Here is a 22492-nt window from a genome sequence, read left to right as displayed (position 1 = left end):
TTACACTTACCAGAATTCCAAAATGAATGAATATATGTACAACTTGCACAATTAATGTTAAGTTTTCTGGCTAGTCCATTTGGTACCTCACTGTCTTCATGTAATCTGACTGGCCCTCCACATTTTTATAACACACACATTCACCTAACACCCTTGTTAACATGTCTAAATCTATCAGAATATAACCTAACCTACCATTTACATCACTTTCGTTTTGAGAAAACTGTGTATCACAACATTTTATTTTAATCTGAGAACCACTAATGGATGTTTCTCTAGATACTGATGAGTTTGTCTGTATTTCATTGTCTGTAACTTCACATGTTGAACACAATGTTTCCCTTTATTCGAAAAGCTATTACCATGAAACCCATGTTTCTTAAAAACACTTTGTTTTGACGTCATACTTTACTGTTGGAGAGATTTCCCAATCTCGGAAGTTCTTGACTGTTGTCATGTACAAGCCGCCAAAAATAAGGTCAGTGAGTCCTTTCACATTCGCTTCAGTGTCAATACAAAAATGATGTGCACAAGGACTTAAAAGCACTTACAAGGACTTAAAAGCACTTACTTTAGTTCAAAAAGGGATCCACTACTCAGGAACACTCATCTTCAATGATTTGCCAGCAAACATAAAAAATTTAGTTACAAATAAAGATCAGTTTAAAAGGAGCCTGAAAGGCTTACTAGTGGCCAACTCCTTTTACTCCATTGATGAATTTTTTAATAGAAACAAATATTGTATATATTCATACTATTAGTATTGTTATTTCAGTTTTTTTTTTTTTTTTTTTTTTTTTTTTTTTTTTTTTTTTTTTTTTTTTTTTTTTTTTTTTTTTAAGTGACATGTTCCACATCCACGAGGATCTCCTCAACACAGATCTATGGAATGAAAAACTAATCTAATCTAATCTAATCTACAAACATGTCGTCGTAATGAGTGACTTGAACATAGACCTCCTAAGAGACACTCCCTCCGCAATAAACCTAAGAAGATTGTTTAGTTGCAATAGCATGAACGTTCTTCCATTACAACTTACACACCATACAGCGCACAGTCATATTCTTATAGACGTAATAGCAACAAAACAGACTGACAAAGTAAGAGATGTTGGTCAAACTTCGGCCCCAAGCCCCTCAGCACATGATGTAATACTGCTGGCCTACTCTGTGCAGCCCCCAAGGGTCAAATCGCGTTACATAACTTGTAGGAACATGAAACGTATTGAGCCGATTGCTCAGAAATCTCGTGGCATCATATAATCAGAGAACCTACAATCGATGGCAAAATTAATGAACTAGGTGATAAACTCACTGCCCTTTATGACAAACATGCACCTGTACGCACAATCCGCGTAAGAAAATCTCCTGCTCCATGGCTGACAGCTGAATTACGTCAAATGATGAATAATAGGAATGCTGCCCACAGGCGTTTTAAGGCAGATCCGAAACCCGAGCGTTTCGAAGAATATAGAAAGCTATGGAACAGAGTGAAACAGTGCATTCGCAATGCTAAAATCAGGCACGCTCGCTCCCTTTTATGCAGTGATCTGACGCCCGTGACTCTATGGAAGAACCTACATAGCTTGGGGGGTCGGAAAGGCAAAATCAGAAACAGCTTTCCATGTCTCGGCTAACGAATTAAATGAATTCTTCTCTGCACCTCTGAATACCCACACGGCTGATAACTGTCCACAAGAATCCCCTAACTGGATAACTGACAACGATACATTCCACCTAAAACACATAAAAATAAATACGGCAAGAAAAGCAATAATGAGAATCTCTTCTGATGCGATAGGCAGTGACAGTATCATTATAACCATGATTAAGAATGTTGCCGATATCTTAGTACCTGTCTTAACTGACATATTTAATTTTTCCCTCATGAACGGAATATACCCCACTGCATGGAAAAGAAGCATAATTCGACCCATCCTTAAGATCGAAAACCCGCAACTGCCTAGTGATTACTGACCAATTAGTATACTGCCTGCTGTTTCCAAAGCACTTCAATATATTGTTCAATATCAAATAACTGAACACCTGCATGAATTCAGCCTATATGACAAATTTCAATCCGGTTACCGTAAACATCACAGCACAAACACTGCTCTAATTAAAGTAACTGATGACCTGAAATTTGCCATAGACAGCCGAAAGGCAACAGTATCAGCAAAGTTTTTGATACTGTTAACTTTGACATATTGCTCAGAAAAATGCAACAGCTTAGTTTCTCAGATAGTGCAATGAGATGGTTTGAAAGCTGCTTAAAAGACAGACAGCAGTGTGTTGTCTGCGTAAATGAAAAATCTTGCTGGAAATGTGTCTCCTCGGGAGTGCCACAAGGATCAGTGTTAGGACCACTTTTGTTTTCTTTGTATGTCAATGATATTTCGTCGGTTCTGTCCTCCTGTAAATATAATTTCTATGCTGATGACCTCCAGCTCTACCTAAGCGTCAGACTCGAAGATGTAAACACTGCAATCGCTCAGATGAATGATGATCTGTCTTCAGTAGTGACTTGGGCAAAAAACCTGGGGCTTAAACTAAATGCAAAAAAGACACAAGTTATCTTAATAGCGCATCAGAAATTAATAAATTCAGATTTCCGCGAACGGCTAACTCCTATTCTGCTCGACGGTATTCCAATACCATATCAAAAACAGTTAAGAACTTGGGTGTAACTTTGGATGAGCATCTCAGCTGTGCGGAGAATACAGTTGCAGTGTGCCGGAAGACGCCTGCTTGTCTCTATGCTCTCAAAAAGTTTCGGAACCTATTTCCACAGGACTTGAAACGTCAGCTCGTGCAAGCACTCGTTCTACCGAACCTCCACTATTGTGATGTAATTCAACAAGGCATGAGTAGTGAAAACGACTGACGGCTAGAACTACACCTGCAACATTCGCCGATATGATCATGTTAGTACTTCTTTAGTCCCAGCTAGGGTGGCTGTGGCCTGACAAATTGCGTGACTACCACACACTATGTCTACTTCACTGACTCCTCGTCGCACAAGCACCCCAATATCTTGCTTCAGAGATTAAACACCTTTCATCCCATCATAATCGAAACACGAGGTCACTCTTATTTGGTATCCTAACTGTGCCCACTCACAAAACAAAAACTTTTGCAAACTCCTTCTCAGTTACCACTGTCCGCCTCTGGAACAATCTGCCCTTTACCTTGCGCAAAATTCAATCCCTTGTTGTTTTTAAGAAGAAGTTGAAGCATTTTGTACTATCATCCTCATAGCGTTTTCCACAAAATTAATGTACAAGGCCAATCCTCTCCTCTGTCAAATAGCAAAGCCAGTGTCTCGTATATTGCTCCTTTCTCTTCTTTCCCTTTGTCTATCTCTATTAACCATGCAATCTTCTTTTCCTCTATATTTCCTTAATTATGTTACATCATGTCTCTATTCTTCTCATCCCTTCACCATCAGTCTCCCTCATACTCCCTGCTGCTAGCACTCCTATCTAAAATCTGTCTCTTTCGTAATGTCTAATTATAACAGTACTCATCATCTACGAATATAAACTCTGTATGTAAGTATTTTTCCAAGTGTGCCTTTGTAATTGTTTATTTCACTTTTTGTACTAGATGTAGTTTAACATGCCTACCAAAACATATGAATGTAAAATAAGTAGAATGCCTGGTTAGATGTAAGAGAGGACCTGATGGTCGTAATCTTGCCAGGTTAAATAAATCAATCAATAAATAAATCTATTCGTCACTTTTCCTCGGAAAAAGTTAGCATTTCGACATACGATGCGTGTTTATACTATGAAATGATACGATAATATTTTTGACAATGCTACCAATACTAACACGTAATTTAGCCTTTATAACACAGCAATCCACAACCTTCTACATAAAAAATTTCGGATTTTGTTAGATTTTGAAGCAATACACGTAAAAGTTTTAATTTTTTTCAACTGATGTAGGTTATATTTAAAAAAATAAAATAAAATATTTCCCATGTGAGTTTATAAGTGATATATATATCATTTTATTTGGAAAATCGCAAATTTTTTAATGAGATAAAAATCCGAAAATGTTAAAAAAAAAATTTTTACGTTCTAACTCCCCTTATGGTTTTTACATGATACTCTAATAAACAACCAAATAATGTAATTGGCTAGGAAAAAAATCTATTTACAAAGCGGCGGCAAGAGAACACACCTATAAACAAAAGTTGACAAATGCAAGCTTTCGGAGCCAGTGGCCCCTTCCTCTGGCAGAAGAGTTGAACTGGAAGAAAGAAGGGTGAAGGAAAAAGACTCAAGAGGTTTAGAAAAAGGGGTAGAGTTTGGAAAAATCACCCAGAACCCAAAGTCATGGGAGATTTACCGGATGGTATACGTGTGTTCTCCTGCCACTGCTTGGTAAGTGGATTTTTTCATCTATCCAGTTACATTATACTGTCAATATATTGTCAAAAATTGATAATTTTTGTAATTCTAATAAACAACCAGACAGACATAGGCAATATATTCTTTTTAACAACAGTATACTTTTTTATTTTTATTAACCAACTGCGAGAAAGAAGGTGCTCAGCTGTGCTGTGAATATGTGCAGTTCAGTTTTTTTTGTTTCCCACTGTCAGTTTTAACTGTGGTAATAGGGCATTTATACTATTATTTATCCCATTTATATTTGTTTTCCTTGTATATAATTTTAAACAGAAATTGTAAACATAACAGTGTATTGTTTTGTTTTCTTAACAGAATACATTAAAGTTCTATTTATGCCTTAATTGGTATTTGAGTAGAATACCATTGCAGAATTTGAATTGTCCGAAAGTTTGTAATACTATGCATCTGCAAATTAAAACTGTGAAATGCTATCATTAAACCCACTATCATCATAGATCCACCAGCTGGAATGATCTCTCTTATACTCTTCATATCCTGTAACCAATGATCCCAACCAGTTTACCTATTCGTTCAAAGTGACTTCAAATCCCACTCAAGGTTTAGTTTGCAGTAACTATCAACAAGTGACAAGGTCAGTGAGAGGAAGGAGGGGGGGGGGGGGGGGAGAGGAGATGGACAGAAAGGGGGGGAGGGGGAATTGGCATTTGAGTAGAATACCATCGCAGATCTGAATCGTCAGGTCAGGATGTGTATCTAATTCCCATATTGCAAAGTATTGCCAGGTGCACTTGTGTTGAATATAAATTAAGCGTTAGGAAGTATCTCCTGAAAATATTTGTTTGGACTGTAGTGTTTTATGAAAGTGTGAAATGTGGGTGACAAACATCACAGTGTAGCAGAGAATAGAAGCTTTGTAAATGTCATGCTATAGAAGAGCATTGGAGGTTAGGTGGGTAGATCAGACATCTGATGAAGAAGTACTGGACTGAATTGGGGAAAAAGGACATATATGAAACATCTTGACTAAAAGAAGTGAGAGTTTGATAGGAGAAATCCTGAGACGTCAAGGAATAGTTAATTTTTTCATCAGTGGAAGGTTATGGGATAATGGACTGTTCCATAGTTTTAAAAAGGTAATTTTACATTTCTTTAGACTATGAAAACTATAGTGAATATATGACTATATCACAGTAAGATGTCTAAAATAACATAAAAGTGTTGTATTACTCTTTAAAAGAATGTTTCATTATAAGTCTTGACTTGTCTTCAGTATAGCAAATGAAATTATTTGAGAACTGAGATGAGTAAACCTCCATTTCACCATTCAGTCCATGTTATGGCATAAAGTCAAGCGCTGGCACACCAGTCGGGAGTGATAGACCAGAGAGGGTTCTGAGAAGAAGTCAGCCAATTGCTCACTGACCAACGCCTCTCCAGGACGATAAGGCGACAGCAACGGCCTCTATGTGAAGAGAACAAAAGCACCATGCCCAACTGTTTGTGGCCAAGTCTAGGAGAAGCCTCAAGACTAATGACCTGAATAGAATCAAAGCTCATTACTTTGCTTGTATTAGAATTGTTATACTGAAGAAGCTTCTTTATTTCAGGTGTCACCCTTTGCTTGTGACCCATCTATGTAATTCTCAAAGTTAAGTATTGTAATTTACTTTTTGTAATAAAACTCGTTAATACAATTTGTTTAAATTGTTATCTAGCGATCCAAGAAAGCAATTTTCCTAGACGCCCCATATTCAACAACTAGGTAGGATTCAACATTTGATCCCTTCCTCATCGCCAAATGTTGAATCCTGCCTAGTTGTCGAATATGGGGTGTCTAGGAAACCTGCTTTTTTGGATCGCTGTACAACAATTTAAACAAATCATATTAATCAGTTTTATTACGAAAAGTAAATGACAATACTTAACTTTGAGAATTACATAAATGTGTCACAAGCAAAGGGCGATGTCCAAAATAAACAATTCTAATGCAAGCGAAGTAATGAGCTTTGACTGTTCCATTCAGGCCACAGGCCACTAGTCTTGAGGCTTCTCCTCAACTGGTGGAGCCATTGTCTGCAGGTCAGGATTAGTTTTTAGGGGGTGATCACCCCTTTTAACTTTCCAGAATTTTTTAACCTCGAACCTTGCCTCACTATCCTTCCCCAAATCCCTCAACATGCAAACTAACCTTACATCTGTGGAAAGAACCGCAGTCCACCATCTGAAAACTGATTCCAACCTTATAATCCTACCAGTGAACAAAGGCTCCACCACTGCTGTAAGGATTACCTGACAGAAGGATTACCTGACAGAAGGACTCCGCCAGCTGTCATATATTTCCACCTACAAACTTTGCCACAGTGACCTCATTCCAGAAATCCAGCTGGATCTCCAGTCACTACTCAAATCCGCAGGCCCATCCCAGAACCTTTCCCTGGAGTCCATCTCTCTACTCACCCCCGCCACTCTACCTTTTACATGGTTTCTAAAGTCCATAAACCTAACCACCCAGGCCGCCTCATTGTGACTGGTTACTGTGCCCCCACTGAGGGAATCTCTGCTCTCATAGACCTACATCTTCCTCCGATTACCCAGAACCTACCCTCCTATATAAAAGATACCAACCATTTCCTCCACTGACTCTCCACAGTTCCCATGTCTTTACCACACAGTACTCTGCTTGTCACTATTAATGCCATCTCCATGTACACTAACATTCCTAATGCCCATAGCCTTACTGCTATTGTACACTATTTTTCTCAATGCCTAACAGATTCCAAACGAGCAACCTCCTTCCTAGTCGCTATGACCAACTATATCCTCATCCACAATTACTTCTCCTTTGAAGGCGTTATCTACAAACAAATACAGGGTATGGCTATGGGCACCCACATAGCACCATCCTATTCCAACCTATTCATGGGCCACCTAGAGGAATCGTTTCTAAAAAGCCAGAATCCTAAAGCCCTCACCTTGTTCAGATTCATTGATGATGTCTTTGCCATCAGGATCAAAGGTGAGGACACCCTATCCACATTCCCCCAGAACCTCAAGAACTTCTCCTCCATTTACTTCACCTGGTCCTACTCAGCCCAACAAGCCACCTTCCTAGATGTTGACTTCCACCTCAAAGAAGGCTACGCCAGTACATCTGTCCATATCAAACTTACTAACCACCAGCAATACCTCTACTTCGACAGCTGCCACCCATTCCATACCAAGAAGTCCCTTCCGAACAGGCTAGCCACCTGTGGTTGTCACGTCTGCAGTGATGAGCAGTCCCTCTCAAAATATACTGAGGGTCTCACAGAAGCCTTCACTGACCATAATTATCCTCCCAACCTTGTACAAAAACAAATCTTCCATGCTTTATCTTTCCAGTCTCCCACCACCTCCGAAAGTCCCACTGTCCGGCCACAGAGGAGCAGTCCCCTCGTAGCTCAGTACCACCCAGGATTGGACCAACTGAATTACATTCTCTGCCAGGGCTTCAATTATCTCTGGCCATGCCCTGAAATGAGAAATGTCCTACCCACTCTCTTTCCCACCCCTCCCACAGTGGTATTCTACTGCCCACCAAACCTAAACAATATACTCATGCATCCTTACACAACCTCTACTCCCAACCCCTTACCCCATGGCTCATACCCCTGTAATAGACCTAGATGCAAGACCAGTCGCATACATCCTCCCACCACCACTTACTCCACTCTGGTCACTAACATTACTTATTTCAACAAAGCCAGGGCCACCTGTGAAACTAGTCATGTGATCTACAAGCTAAGCTGCAACCGCTGTCTTGCATTGTATGAAGGCATGACAACCAACAAGCTGTCTGTCCACATGAATGGCCACCGACAAACTGTGGCCAGGAAACAAGTGAAACTCCCTGCTGCCAAACATGATATCCTTCATTTCAATGACTACTTCACAGCCTGTGCCATGTGGATCCTTCCCACCAACACCAGCTTTTCTGAATTGTGCAGGTGGGAACTTTCCCTGCAATACATCCTATGTTCCCATAACCCTCCTAGCCTCAACCTTCGTTAGTCCCTGTCCTCAACCATCCAACCCTCTCCCTGTTCCCATTCCAGCACTACACAGCTGTCATTTCACCTTCACACCCAGTCTTTTTACGTCTCTACTCCCCCCTCCCCCGCCACCTCCCCACCTCTTTCCTGCCCTCTGTCTAACCTGCAGCACTTCATTGTCCACCATCCACACCATTCTATCCCTCCCCCTTTCCGCCCCAGCCTCATGCTTATCCCCACCCAGTCGCCACACCAATCATGCACTGGTGCTGCTGCTCACAGTGTGTTTTGAGTTGCCTGCAGTCATGTGAGTGAGTTGTGTGTGTGTGTGTGTGGGGGGGGGGGGGGTATATTGTTGACGAAGGCCTTAATGGCTGAAAGCTTTAATTGTGAGAGTCTTATTGTTGTGTCTATCTGTGATTCAGCATCTCCTCTATATGGTGAGTAGATATTATATTAATATTTTTTTGCACTTTAAGTTCCAAAATCTTGTAGTTGAATATTTTATTAAAGACAATTGGAATCGCATTCTTCATAAACAAATCAAAAAGGGACAACAGTGTGATGTAGATCAGATATCTGAATGGTGAAAAAATGTAAGTTGACCCTAAATAACAAAAAGTGTGAGATCATCCACATGAGTGCTAAAAGGAATTCATTAAACTTCAGTTACATGATAAATCAGTAAAATCTAAAGGCCATAAATTCAACTAAATACCTAGGAATTACAATTATGAACAACTTGAATTGGAAAGAACACACAGAAAATGTTGTGGGTAAGGCCAACCAAAGACTGTGTTTTATTGGCAGGACACTTAGAAGATGTAACAGATCTACTAAGGAGACTGCCTACACTATGTTTGTCCATTCTCTTTTAGAATACTGCTGCGTGGTGTGGGGTCCTTACCAGATAGAACTGACGGAGCACATCAAAAAAGTTCAGAGAAGGGCAGCATGTTTTGTATTACCGCAAAATATGGAAGAGATTGTTACCGAAATGTTACAGAATTTGGGCTGGACATCATTAAAAGAAAGGTGTTTTTTATTGCAATGGAATCTTCTCATGAAATTCCAATCACCAACATTCTCCTCCGAATGCAAAAATATTTTGTATTGACCTACATCGGGAGAAACAATCACCATGATAGAATAAGGGAAATAAGAGCTCGTACGGAAACATATAGGTGTTCGTTCTTTCCGCACACCGTACTAGATCGGAATAATAGAGAATTGTGAAGGTGGTTCGATAAATGCTCTGTCAGGCACTGAAATATGATTTGCAGAGAATCCATTTAGAGGTAAATGTAGATGTTAAATGTTTATATGTTCTGCGTCTACTTTTATTCTCTTCCATGCTGATGTTCTTAGTGTTTTGGAAAATAAAAAGTTAAGCAGTATGGTTGATCCTCTTTTCCTTTCCTTATGCAAATGGTATGTGGAAGGGAAATTTGTATAAGAGTCATTTGAGAGGCCGTGTCAGCTTAAAATTACTGTACAAGAGCTCACACTTGTCTGATTTTAACATTACACAATATTTGTATGACTTATACAATATTTCATGTCCGTAATTAAAGTTCCAGTTACAAAATGTTGTAGATAGGGAACTGCTGCTCAGTATAATATCACGTTAGTGCTGCATGTTATTGATGCTGGGGGAAACATTGTGGGGAAAAAAAAGTAAATTTGATCAGTAGATGGTACTGTAAGTGACAGAATATGGACACCGACTGACAGCTTGGCACATGGCCTCAGGTTGCATCCAAGACACCCAACATGACTGTCTCTATGGAGGATTGCATGCTGCTGGTAAAGCTGTTGTACAAGAACGGTCACTGTGGACCAGTATCCCAGCAGAAGTTCTGGGTGCTCAGGAGTATGAAAAAAGGCATTGGTCCGGCATCTGCTATGGGTTGGAGAAAATGATTATGAAATTTGAACAGACAGATTCGTTTGAAGTGCAATGTGGCAGAGGGGGGAAAGCAGTCGATCCTACATCTGTCAGGTGTAAGGCCACTGCATTGCAGGAAGGGTCAGGTGGTGGTGTGTAACATGCAGTGTATGGGGAATTGCCCAGACGGTGGACATGCCTGTGAGCATGGTGCATAAAATCGTATGAAACATCGTACATTGCTATCTACACAAATTCATCCATGTTCAGGAATTGCTTCCGACTGATCTTCCAGCAAGACAAATATTCACTTTGAAATTTATTGCTCGCATGGAACTGGACAATGTTTGGCCATGGAACACTCTGTGGACGGAAGCAGCCCATTTTCCTCTCCATTGTCGTGTCCGTATGACACATCAGTGCGCAAAATTGCAGCTTATAGGCAACTGAAAATCCACACACATACACATCAACCAGTGCCAAGTCATTCTGCAAAGGTCACTGTGTGGTATGGGTTGACCTATTATCATGGGCCGTATTTTTTCAAGGGTATGAGTCCTGCAGGTCCTTTTACCTGTACCAGCAGTAGTAAACGCTACAAGAGTCTTTTGTGCACCATCATCATTCCAAACCTTCAACAGTATGGATTTGTGGGTAGGATAACTTTTATGCAAAATGACACTCCTCCGCACATTGCACAGCCAATGAGTGGCTGCTACGGAGGCATTTCGGAAATGCTAGAATTATCAGCCGCCATTTCTCTACAGTGTGGCTGTCCAGATAACCTGACCTTACTCTGTGTGACTTCTGACTGTGGCATTATCTGAAAGCTGTTGTATTCAGTGCTGCTCCAATTACAAATATAGCTGAATTGAAGGCATGCATTGCACAACGTTATTGGTTTCAACTTGTGACAGAAACTGAGGTGGACAGCATATTGAATATGTCTTGCGCAAGTCTCACAACAGTTAGAAACTGATGTTATTTTGCTTCTTATATCGGTTTTGGCTGCAGGACAATTAAAAAGCAGTGCCATTTTGCTTTTGATGCAGTTTATGGTCCCAGGACAATTAAAAGCCAATGTAATTTTGCTTTTTATGCAGTTATTGACCTCAGGACAATTAGAAACTGATTTTTCCCATCCAATGTGGTACGACATTGCCATGGGGGATGGGCATGTCTAACTAATAGTGCCACAACTGTTGACTGCTGAACTTGTGCAGTCATGCCCATTGAACAGTACAGATGGTGTAATGTACAACTCAAAGTATATTGTGTTGCAATCTGTCTGTGATTTATAGCTGATCCCATTCATATTAAGAGGCTTAGAGGGCCCTGTATTGGTAAAAAATTCATTAATCTTTTTTAATTTATTTTTTTTTAATTTTTTTGTTCCCTGACGTTTCCCCCTACATCAATAATATGCTGTTCAAATTTGATGTCATTCTGGGCAGTGGTTCTCTTTCTACTGTGGTTTTAAACTGGAACTTTAATTATGCACATCCTTTATATTACCTGACACTGTTTGGATGCCACATTCTTGAAATTTTGCAAACAGCCCTTTTGATTGAAACTTCCTGTCAGATTAAAACTGTGTGCCCGACCAAGACTCGAACTCCGGACCTTTGCCTCTCGCGGGCAAGTGCTCTACCATCTGAGCTACCGAAGCAAGACTCACGCCCGGTACTCACAGCTTTACTTCTGCCAGTACCTCGTCTCCTTTTGATTGACTGTGTATTTATTAATTCACCCAGGGATCGTCTTACAATGATGTAGGATTTGTCATCATAATACACACACACACACACACACACACACACACACACACACACACACACACACACACTTCCGCCTCACCTGACATCTCTGCCCAAACTCTTTGCCTTTACATATGTCTGCTTGTGTCTGTATATGTGCGGATGGCTATGTGTGTGTGTGTGTGTGTGTGTGTGTGTGTGTGTGTGTGTGTGTGTGTTTGTGTGTGAGAATGTATACCTGTCCCTTTTTCCCCCTAAGGTAAGTCTTTCCGCTCCCGGGATTGGAATGACTCCTTACCCTCTCCCTTAAAACCCATATCCTTTTGTCTTTCCTTCTCCTTCCCTCTTTCCTGACGAGGCAACCGTTGGTTGCGAAAGCTAGAATTTTGTGTGTATGTTTGTGTTTGTTTGTGTGTCTATCGACCTGCCAGCGCTTTTGTTTGGTAAGTCTCATCATCTTTCTTTTTAAATATATTTTTCCCACGTGGAATGTTTCCCTCTATTATATATATATATATATATATATATATATATATATATATATATATATATATTTAAAAACAAAGATGATGTGACTTACCAAATGAAAGTGCTGGCAGGTCGACAGACACACAAACAAACACAAACATACACACAAAATCCAAGCTTTCGCAATCAACGGTTGCCTCGTCAGGAAAGAGGGAAGGAGAAGGAAAGACAAAAGGATATGGGTTTTAAGGGAGAGGGTAAGGAGTCATTCCAATCCCGGGAGCGGAAAGACTTACCTTAGGGGGAAAAAAGGACAGGTATACACTCGCACACACACACATATCCATCCACACCTACACAGACACAAGCAGACATTTGTAAAGGCAAAGAGTTTGGGCAGAGAGGCCTGACAACAGCTTTCACATCCCGCAACTACCCTCCCGACCTGGTACAGAAGCAAATAACCAGAGCCACTTCCTCATCCTCTCAAACCCAGAACCTCCCACAGAAGAACCACAAAAGTGCCCCACTTGTGACAGGATACTTTCCGGGACTGGATCAGATTCTGAATGTGGCTCTCCAGCAGGGATACAACTTCCTCAAATCCTGCCCTGAAATGAGATCCATCCTTCATGAAATCCTCCCCACTCCACCAAGAGTGTCTTTCCGCCGTCCACCTAACCTTCGTAACCTCTTGGTTCATCCCTATGAAATCCCCAAACCACCTTCCCTACCCTCTGGCTCCTACCCTTGTAACCGCCCCCGGTGTAAAACCTGTCCCATGCACCCTCCCACCACCACCTACTCCAGTCCTGTAACCCGGAAGGTGTACACAATCAAAGGCAGAGCCACGTGTGAAAGCACCCACGTGATCTACCAACTGACCTGCCTACACTGTGATGCATTCTATGTGGGAATGACCAGCAACAAACTGTCCATTCGCATGAATGGACACAGGCAGACAGTGTTTGTTGGTAATGAGGATCACCCTGTGGCTAAACATGCCTTGGTGCACGGCCAGCACATCTTGGCACAGTGTTACACCGTCCGGGTTATCTGGATACTTCCCACTAACACCAACCTGTCAGAACTCCGGAGATGGGAACTTGCCCTTCAGCATATCCTCTCTTCTCGCTATCCGCCAGGCCTCAATCTCCGCTAATTTCTAATTTCAATCTGCCGTCGCTCATACCTCACCTGTCTTTCAACATCATCTTTGCCTCTGTACTTCCGTCCCGACTGACCTCTCTGCCCAAACTCTTTGCCTTTACAAATGTCTGCTTGTGTCTGTGTAGGTGTGGATGGATATGTGTGTGTGTGCGAGTGTATACCTGTCCTTTTTTCCCCCTAAGGTAAGTCTTTCCGCTCCCGGGATTGGAATGACTCCTTACCCTCTCCCTTAAAACCCATATCCTTTTGTCTTTCCTTCTCCTTCCCTCTTTCCTGACGAGGCAACCATTGGTTGCGAAAGCTTGGATTTTGTGTGTATGTTTGTGTTTGTTTGTGTGTCTGTCGACCTGCCAGCACTTTCATTTGGTAAGTCACATCATCTTTGTTTTTAAATATATTTTTCCTTCGTGGAATGTTTCCTTCTATTATTATATATATATATATATATATATATATATATATATATAGTTATAATAGAAGGAAACATTCCCTGAAGGAAAAATATACCTAAAAACAAAGATGATGTGACTTACCAAATGAAAGTGCTGGCAGGTCGACAGACACACAAACGAACACAAACATACACACAAAATTCAAGCTTTCGCAACAAACTGTTGCCTCATCAGGAAAGAGGGAAGGAGAGGGAAGACGAAAGGATGTGGGTTTTAAGGGAGAGGGTAAGGAGTCATTCCAGTCCCGGGAGCGGAAAGACTTACCTTATGGGGAAAAAAGGACGGGTATACACTCGCACACACACACATATCCATCCACACATATACAGACACAAGCAGACATATTTAAAGACCATGTCTGCTTGTGTCTGTATATGTGTGGATGGATATGTGTGTGTGTGCGAGTGTATACCCGTCCTTTTTTCCCCATAAGGTAAGTCTTTCCGCTCCCGGGACTGGAATGACTCCTTACCCTCTCCCTTAAAACCCACATCCTTTCGTCTTCCCTCTCCTTCCCTCTTTCCTGATGAGGCAACAGTTTGTTGCGAAAGCTTGAATTTTGTGTGTATGTTTGTGTTCGTTTGTGTGTCTGTCGACCTGCCAGCACTTTCATTTGGTAAGTCACATCATCTTTGTTTTTAGGTATATATATATATATATATATATATATATATATATATATATATATATATATATATATATATATATATAGAGAGAGAGAGAGAGAGAGAGAGAGAGAGAGAGAGAGAGAGAGAGAGAGAGAGAGGGAAACATTCCACGTGGGAAAAATATATCTAAAAACAAAGATGATGTGACTTACCAAACGAAAGTGCTGGCACATCAATAGACACACAAACATATACACAAAATTCAAGCTTTCGCAACCAACGGTTGCTTCGTCATGAAAGAGGGGAGGAGAGGGAAAGACGAAAGGATGTGGGTTTTAAGGGAGAGGGTAAGGAGTCATTCCAACCCCGGGAGCGGAAAGACTTACCTTAGGGGGAAAAAAGGACAGGTATACACTCGCGCGCGCGCACACACACATATATCCATCCGCACATACACAGACACAAGCAGACATTTGGGCTAGGACAAGTGTAGTGTAATGTTTCAGTTGCTGTGAGTAATGACGATTTAAAAGTTAAATTAAGTTATAAACTCAATTGTAAAAGTAAATGGTACTTACCTGAAATGATGAACATTGATATGATTGACTTTATTCATGCAGTTGCTTGAAGAAAGTAAACAACACCAACTGCTGTTGTGCATAATAGTAAAATTAGATTGTCAACATATGGCATCTTCTGAATTTCTTGTATTGATGTGTATGAGCGAAATTGTGTAATAGCGTACATGTACATAAAGAATCCAGACATCTGCTGTAGCTGTCCTACATGGTAGTTAAATAGACCATCAGTAAATGGCATCTTCTACATATTTTTTGTGAAAATGATATTAAAAAAAGCTTTTGAATAGAAAGAATAACTTTAAACTATTTGTGTAGTTTTTGTCATTAGTGTGCAATGTAATTTTGAAAATGATATCTGAATAATTAATTTTGATTAAATAATGCAGGAGATATTGCATACTGACAAAAACACCACCGAGAAACAATATATATATGATAATGTCATTGAATGTTTTTTTGCAGCAAGCAGTATCCTGCTGTATATTTTTTAAATGCATGTGATACTAATCTAATAACTGTGGATTAGTGTAGTGGTTTTGTAAGCAACTGAGAAATTTAAGTGTCTCAGATTACTTTCCTAAAACATGCTATTATCCATGTGATTTCCTTAAATGCTAGTGTAGAAGTGGAAATGAATCCTCAAAATTAATTTAAACAATTTGCAGAATTTAGAGAAGTTAACATCTACATTGTTTTCCATTTACAATTCTTCCCAGACCTAGAAGTTGTGTGTATTTTACATTTTGAGAAGATTCTTTTGTGTGTCTGTAGCTTTGTGACTTGTCTTGGGCTTTATTATCAGATAGTAATGAAAAGAAAGGTTAAGGTCTGTTATAAATACTTTGCTCTTTTCCCTGTCAGTGCACAGTCCATGACTGATGCTGAACTTCTTTGTTCTGTCTCTTCTGTTAATTCTGTTTCATAAGAGTCCCAGACAGAGCAACAGTACTCAAGACTGAACAAGACAAGTGTTTTGTCTTCTTTCTAAAAAAAAGTCACTTTTTTTAGTAAGTTAGTAAGTCTTCCAGTAAATTTTAGCCTGCTTCCCCAACAGATAGATTTATATGGCCATTTTACGTTGTTTAACCAGGTGATAACTAATTATTTGTTTGTTGACTCTGACAGTGTGATGCTAATGACTTACCTGTACATTGCATAACACTAGTAGATCCTAGTCTTCTAATTAGGATAGCAATTAAAATAAATTTTCTTTAATCTAGGTAGAAAACATCTGTTTATGATGTTTTTATGTTTTGTGGTTTCTTTCAGTGACTCCTATGACCTATGCCTTTTCATATTTAATTCCTATTTTGTATCCTTCCTCTATTTTGCCAAATAATAGGAGTCATGGTTTTTAAATGTAGAATATGTTTGTTTAGCAAAGTCTGTGTATTTTATTGAAATTCGTTGTGAGAGATCATATCTGTTCTTGTCAGCTGTATTAAAGCAAAATCCTTTTCTATTGAACTTTTATTGCCTAATGATCTTTTCTTCGTTCTGGTAATTTTGTTGATGTGCAATTGGAAATGAAGGTTTTCTGCTACCCAGTGGCTTGTTCTTTGCTTTTTGTGTGAGAGAATCATTTTCTTTGTTGTAATTTATGTCCTACTTCATCAGTAACAGGCTTTTGATTATTTTATTCAGCGTTACTGTCAGCTTAAAATGTGATTAGATTAACCTATGTAATGAAGCCCTGTTAGAAGTGAATGTAAAAGCAAGACCAGCTGTGATAAGTTGTTGATAATTAAGTGTGGTAATGTTTCTGACGACAGTTATGTTTGTTCAGAACTGTTTTACAGTTGCTCAACTTTGTATATATTTTCTGCTTATTTACATTAATATAGAAATGTCTATATTTTGAGTCTCTACTTTTGCTGGAAATAATATTTGCAAGTTTCATAACAATAAATGTGAATTGATCCATGCTTGTGTTGTAAGTTAGCCATAACTTTTAATTATCACATTGTATAATACGGGCCTCTTCAGGAGGTGGCTAGGTAAGCAAAAGTGCTTACATGGAGTAGATAGTAGTTCCTTTGGCACAGAAGAACTGCTGGAATTGGTTCCAGTGAAAGACTACAATGGGACAGATACTCTAATGTGTGTGTGTGTGTGTGTGTGTGTGTGTGTGTGTGTGTGTGTGCGCGCGCGCCAATATTCCGGCGCGCGCGCGTGTGCCAATATTCTGGTGCGCGCGCACGTGTGTGTGTGTGTGTGTGTGTGTGTGTGTGTGTGTGTGTGTGCGCAAGAAAGTGTTGACAGTATGGGTCTGCAATGGAAAAATCTCACTTCTGTGGCTACAGATAGTGCAGTGGCTATGTTTTGCCAGAATATTGGTTTCATGGCACTTTCATGAGAGATGGTAAAATTGTTACTCATTACAGATAAGAGTTTTGCAATACATTGCATTCTCCACCTAGAGAATATATGTGTTGATAGTGTGAACATGAGTGAATGACAGAATTCATCTGCAGCCATGCTCTCAGACATCACCATTTCAGTGCCATTTTGGAGGACCTGGAAAGCAGTTATGGTGTGCCATATCTCAGTGAAATACGCTGGCTGAGTTGAAGTAAAGTCCTTGAGAGATTTTCTAAATTTGAGAGTGAAATAGACGAGTGTTAAGCCTGTTGTAACACTGACTAATGAATGGTAGATAGCCGATTTGGCCTTACTCAGTGATATTATGCACAAAATGAGTGTATTGAATATAGTATTGCAGGTTGAAACCATATCAGTTTGAGAAATGTTTGACGGAATTCAGAGATTTGAGATGAAACTCTCTCTTTGGGATATACCGCTAGAAAATAAGAATGCTACTCACTTCTCGAAATAGTCATCTTTAACTATGGGAACAGAGTGGAAGTTGAATAGTATCAAAGTATACCATTGACCGTCTGCATGAATTTGAGATTTATTTCCAAGGATTTGAAAAGTAAAATAAAAAATATAATGTTTTTTCACATCCCATTTCAGATAATGTAGACAATGTGGAAACTGAAGGAAAGAAACTTAGGGTTAATGTCCCATCAACATTAAGATCATTAGTGACAGAGTGCAAACTCTGATTGCTGCAGGGATGAGGAAAGAAATCACCCCTGTCCTATCAAAGGAACCCTCCCTGCACTTGTCTGGAGCAGTTTAGGGAAATCACGGGAAACCTAAATCACGATGGCCAGACACTGATTTGAACCATTGTTCTCCTGCTACATTGTGACTTTTAGTTTTGTGATAAATTAGTCTCTCTGGCTTTTTAAGAATTTTTCCTCAGCATAAATTTTCACAACTTTAAAAGTCCTCGCTATGATCATAGCAATGTTTGGATGAACATATTTGTGTATGAGACTTTTTTCTGTAGTGAAGAGAATGAAAACAACCCACAGAAACTCACTGACAGATGTTGTAACAAGCAAAATAGTTTTATTTAATTGGATAGATAAAAACATCTGCTCACCAAGCGGCAGCAGGACACACACATAAGACTGTTGTGATTGGCAAGATTTTGGAGCCAATGGATCCTCCTTCAGGCAGAAGCGTTGAAGGGGAAGGAAGAAGGGTGAAGGAAAAGGACTGGAGAGGTCTAGGAAAAGGGATAGATTTTGGGAAAGTCACCCAAAACCGTGGGTCAGGGGAGACTTACCGTACGCGATGAGAAGGAAAGACTTGTGAGCACTGGCTGGTGGGTTGCAGAATATGATAATCTATGTGTTAGAGTGTGCCTCCTTGGAGGGTCTGCCCCTTTTTAATAGAGTAATTTTGAAGAATTGCAGCATAGTGGCGATGTATGGAATTGAAAATTGAGCTGTGGCTTTAGAATGCGACATAGTATGTTTGAATTCAGTGGACTCTAAGCAAATTATTTATTTGATTCATTACAAATGATCTGGAATGTATTTACCATGTGATATATGAAATAAAGCTGGCAGTGTTTATAGTTACAGAACAATGATGTGTTAAAATTGAAAAATGAAATGTAATACTAATTGACACATACAGAAAATGTTTTACAAAGCAACGCAAAATCATTTTTTCAGATTGTGGCGAAGGCACTTTGGGATCAACTTGGTCAGCTGGAGCCTGATGGTCAGGTGCACTGTGTGGAGCTCCTGCATCAACTGCACAACCTACTTCCTGGTTCACGAGTTGTTGAAGATGTTGTGGGTGAATCTCTTTGTGGACCAATCAGTTTTGACCAGTCTGATTACTGCTCCAGCACATTTGAGAAATTTTCACTGCTCTGGCACGTAGGGAGAGAAGTTGAAGCCAAGGGTGCAGGCTGCCACCCAGTCAGATCATTTGACAGGTAAGGAAGGATTTCATGAGAAAAAGGCTGGTCTGTAAGATTATAACTTATAAAACTGGAGAAATAATTAATTTGAATGAACATCTATAAAGACGATCTTTTCAGTTTCCCATGGACTTCCAGTATTTTTAAGAAATCATACGATTACCAAATGGCAGAGGCAAATCATATGTTAACCAAGTATCTTGTGCCATTTTCCATGGATCAAGATTTACTGCATACTTTTTTGTAATGTAAACTCCTTATAATACTTTTACGTGCATTGATAAATTAGGAGTAAATGGGACCACACACAGAATAGCAGGTGTGTTGAGTTACTGACAGGCAAACACACAAGAAAATGAAAACTTTGCTAGCTTTCAGAAGAAATTCTTTGACCAACTAGGATATGGGTACTTACTGGAGGATAGGAATGTGTGAGGAATGTATGGCAGATGCATGGCCTAAGTTTGTAATATACAGATACCATAGCCAGTGAAGTGTGACACACGATGGAGATGCCATTGCGGCTTGGATTGGGAGGGGTGACACGGCAGTGGAAGGGGAAACTGTTGGGTAGAGGGTTTGGAGACTGCTGGCACACTTGTTGCCCCTCTCCTAGTCCCTAGCTACCCATCCCCAACCCATCTTCATAGTTCCCATTTCATGCCCCTTTCTCCCAGTACGCACCCTTTCAACACAACCCCATCCCACCCCTGTTCACCTACCAAGCTACAATCTTGGCATTGTGCATCTAGACACCAAATTGTAGGTGCACAATTTTGTGTGTGTGTGTGTGTGTGTGTGTGTGTGTGTGTGTGTGTGTGTGTGCGCGCGCGCGCAAGATGGAACGTTGCTTCATCCCTAAAAATTACACGCTGTAGAAATGCATCATCCTCCATCCTTGCTAGTACATAACCACAAAATGATAGACGCTTCTCTTTTTCATTGGGGTTGAGAGCCTGTAATCGGTAGGACGTGTACAGAACATTCCGTACAGTTGGTTGGGGAATTCCAAGTTCTCAACTGGCCCTATTGGTGGACTTACTGGGACTGTGCACAGAACTTCCTTGAATCCGTCTGACATCATCTCTGACACACATGGTCGGCCTGTGCTTTTTCCTTTTCACACACTCCCAGTCTGTTTAAATTGCTTAAACCAATGGCTAATGCTTTTGCGAGTTGGTGGTTGAATACCAAATTTGGCACAAAATGCCTGCTGCACTGCAATTTGCGACTCAATTTTCGCGAACTCAAGAACGCAGGAAACCTGGCACTCCTCTGTTGCCATTTCACTCACAACTGACAGTGAAACGGAATGATGGCCCTATTGTCATGCGAACTGTACCGGCCACTTCTAAAACCATCACCGTCCGCCCTCCGCTGTGTGCCAAAAACTTTGAAATTTCCTCTTTTCATTACTATAGAACTTTTTCATTTTGGATTTGTACTTGAATACATAAAAATTTTTGCAAATGGGTTCATCATATAGAATGACCCTGTATTTTTATACACTGTTTCAACTATTAGTCAAAATTTTCCTTTTTACAACTTCTTTTTTTCACTAAGGCTTCTATGGTCTTCAATAATGCTGGGCCTTCTCTGTGATCATTTGCAGTATTTTTCAATGCAGCAATGACTGGGCTATCACCAGCACTGTAGTGTTCTTCCAAAGATACCACTAAAGGCAGTTGGTACCCTAGTGTATGTGTGCATTTTTAGATATAACAGTGACAAGCTGCAGTGCCCATTTTCATGATCAGCCTGATGGCTTCTTCAGGCTTGTCAGCCGCCATAAAGAATTATGTTCTGTCACAACAGTGGATGGTCTGCTATATAAATGCTGGTCTGCCATATAAATAGGATCAGAGCTTGCTGATTGCCCTGTAAACTGAGACACACTTTCTCAGTTGTAGAATAATTCTTCTTGTACTGGGTGGTTATAATTAAACTGGCGGTGTTCCGAGTGTTTCAGTTCAGGTTTTAAACATCACAGAATGCTAAAAAAGCATAGGTGCAAGCATTGGTGCACTTGTAGAGTGTGCTGGAAAAAAATGATAGTTCCACTATCTGCCACCAGGTGAAAATATTGTGCTGTAAGTAGTCAGAATGTGGTGTGGGAGTAAGAAAAGGGGAGAAATTATAAAACACATTATAACGGTGGTTCTGTCGCATTTATTATGATATGGTCACAAGTTACAACATGTGTTCAGTATGGTCTCCTGAGTCAGCAATATGCTGTACCCATAACACAACATGGTCGACAGTTGCTCATAGTATATCCGGTGTAATCAGAATGATATGTCATTGTTATCCTTCGGATTAGGAGTAGTCCAGACACATCCCTAACAGACATGATCTTTCAGATGTGCCCACAGCCAGAAGTCATATGAATTTAGGTCAGGGCATCTGGAAGGCTACACATCTTGAAATTTACTAGAGATAACGCAGTCATTACTGAAAGTTTGAGAGGCAAATCTTTCACCTGGCCAGTGTGGTGTCGCCCCATCCTGCATGAAAATAGTGGTGTGGACACAGTTCCGTTCTTACAAATCTGTAATCATGTGTTGCACAAGGACATCCTTAAACATGCAGATTTCACTGTACACCTAACAGGCCCATGAGGTGTTATCTTCTCGAAGAAAAACGGATTGAGAATGAAGGAGCTTGTCTTAAACAACACCACACAGTCACTAAAGCTGAGTGCAGTGGATGTTCTTGCACAACATGTGGCAGAGTAGAACCTCATAAGTAACAGTTCATGTGACACAGTTTGAGCACTGACTGCAGAATTTGAGTCATGTGCCGTATGGTTAGCTGTAACTACAGCAACTTCATCAACAACTACCATGGGAATGGGGCACCCTCTCTTT

At 40.2% G+C, this 22492-nt stretch overlaps 1 protein-coding gene across 1 annotated transcript in view; it reads left to right on the top strand.

Annotated features, from left to right (window-relative positions):
* LOC126160489 (protein dopey-1 homolog) overlaps positions 1–22492 on the top strand; it is a 328138-nt gene that overhangs the window by 87431 nt on the left and 218215 nt on the right. Inside the window, exon 12 of the mRNA XM_049916952.1 lies at positions 19372–19640. Coding sequence (XP_049772909.1) covers positions 19372–19640 — 269 coding nt within the window. The remainder of the gene's footprint in view (positions 1–19371; positions 19641–22492) is intronic.

This window comes from Schistocerca cancellata, chromosome 1 (genome assembly GCF_023864275.1).
Source record: "Schistocerca cancellata isolate TAMUIC-IGC-003103 chromosome 1, iqSchCanc2.1, whole genome shotgun sequence".
Classification (NCBI taxonomy): Eukaryota; Metazoa; Arthropoda; class Insecta; order Orthoptera; family Acrididae; genus Schistocerca; species Schistocerca cancellata.
Note: the sequence above shows the minus strand (reverse complement) of the source record. Positions and strands in the feature narration are given on the sequence as shown.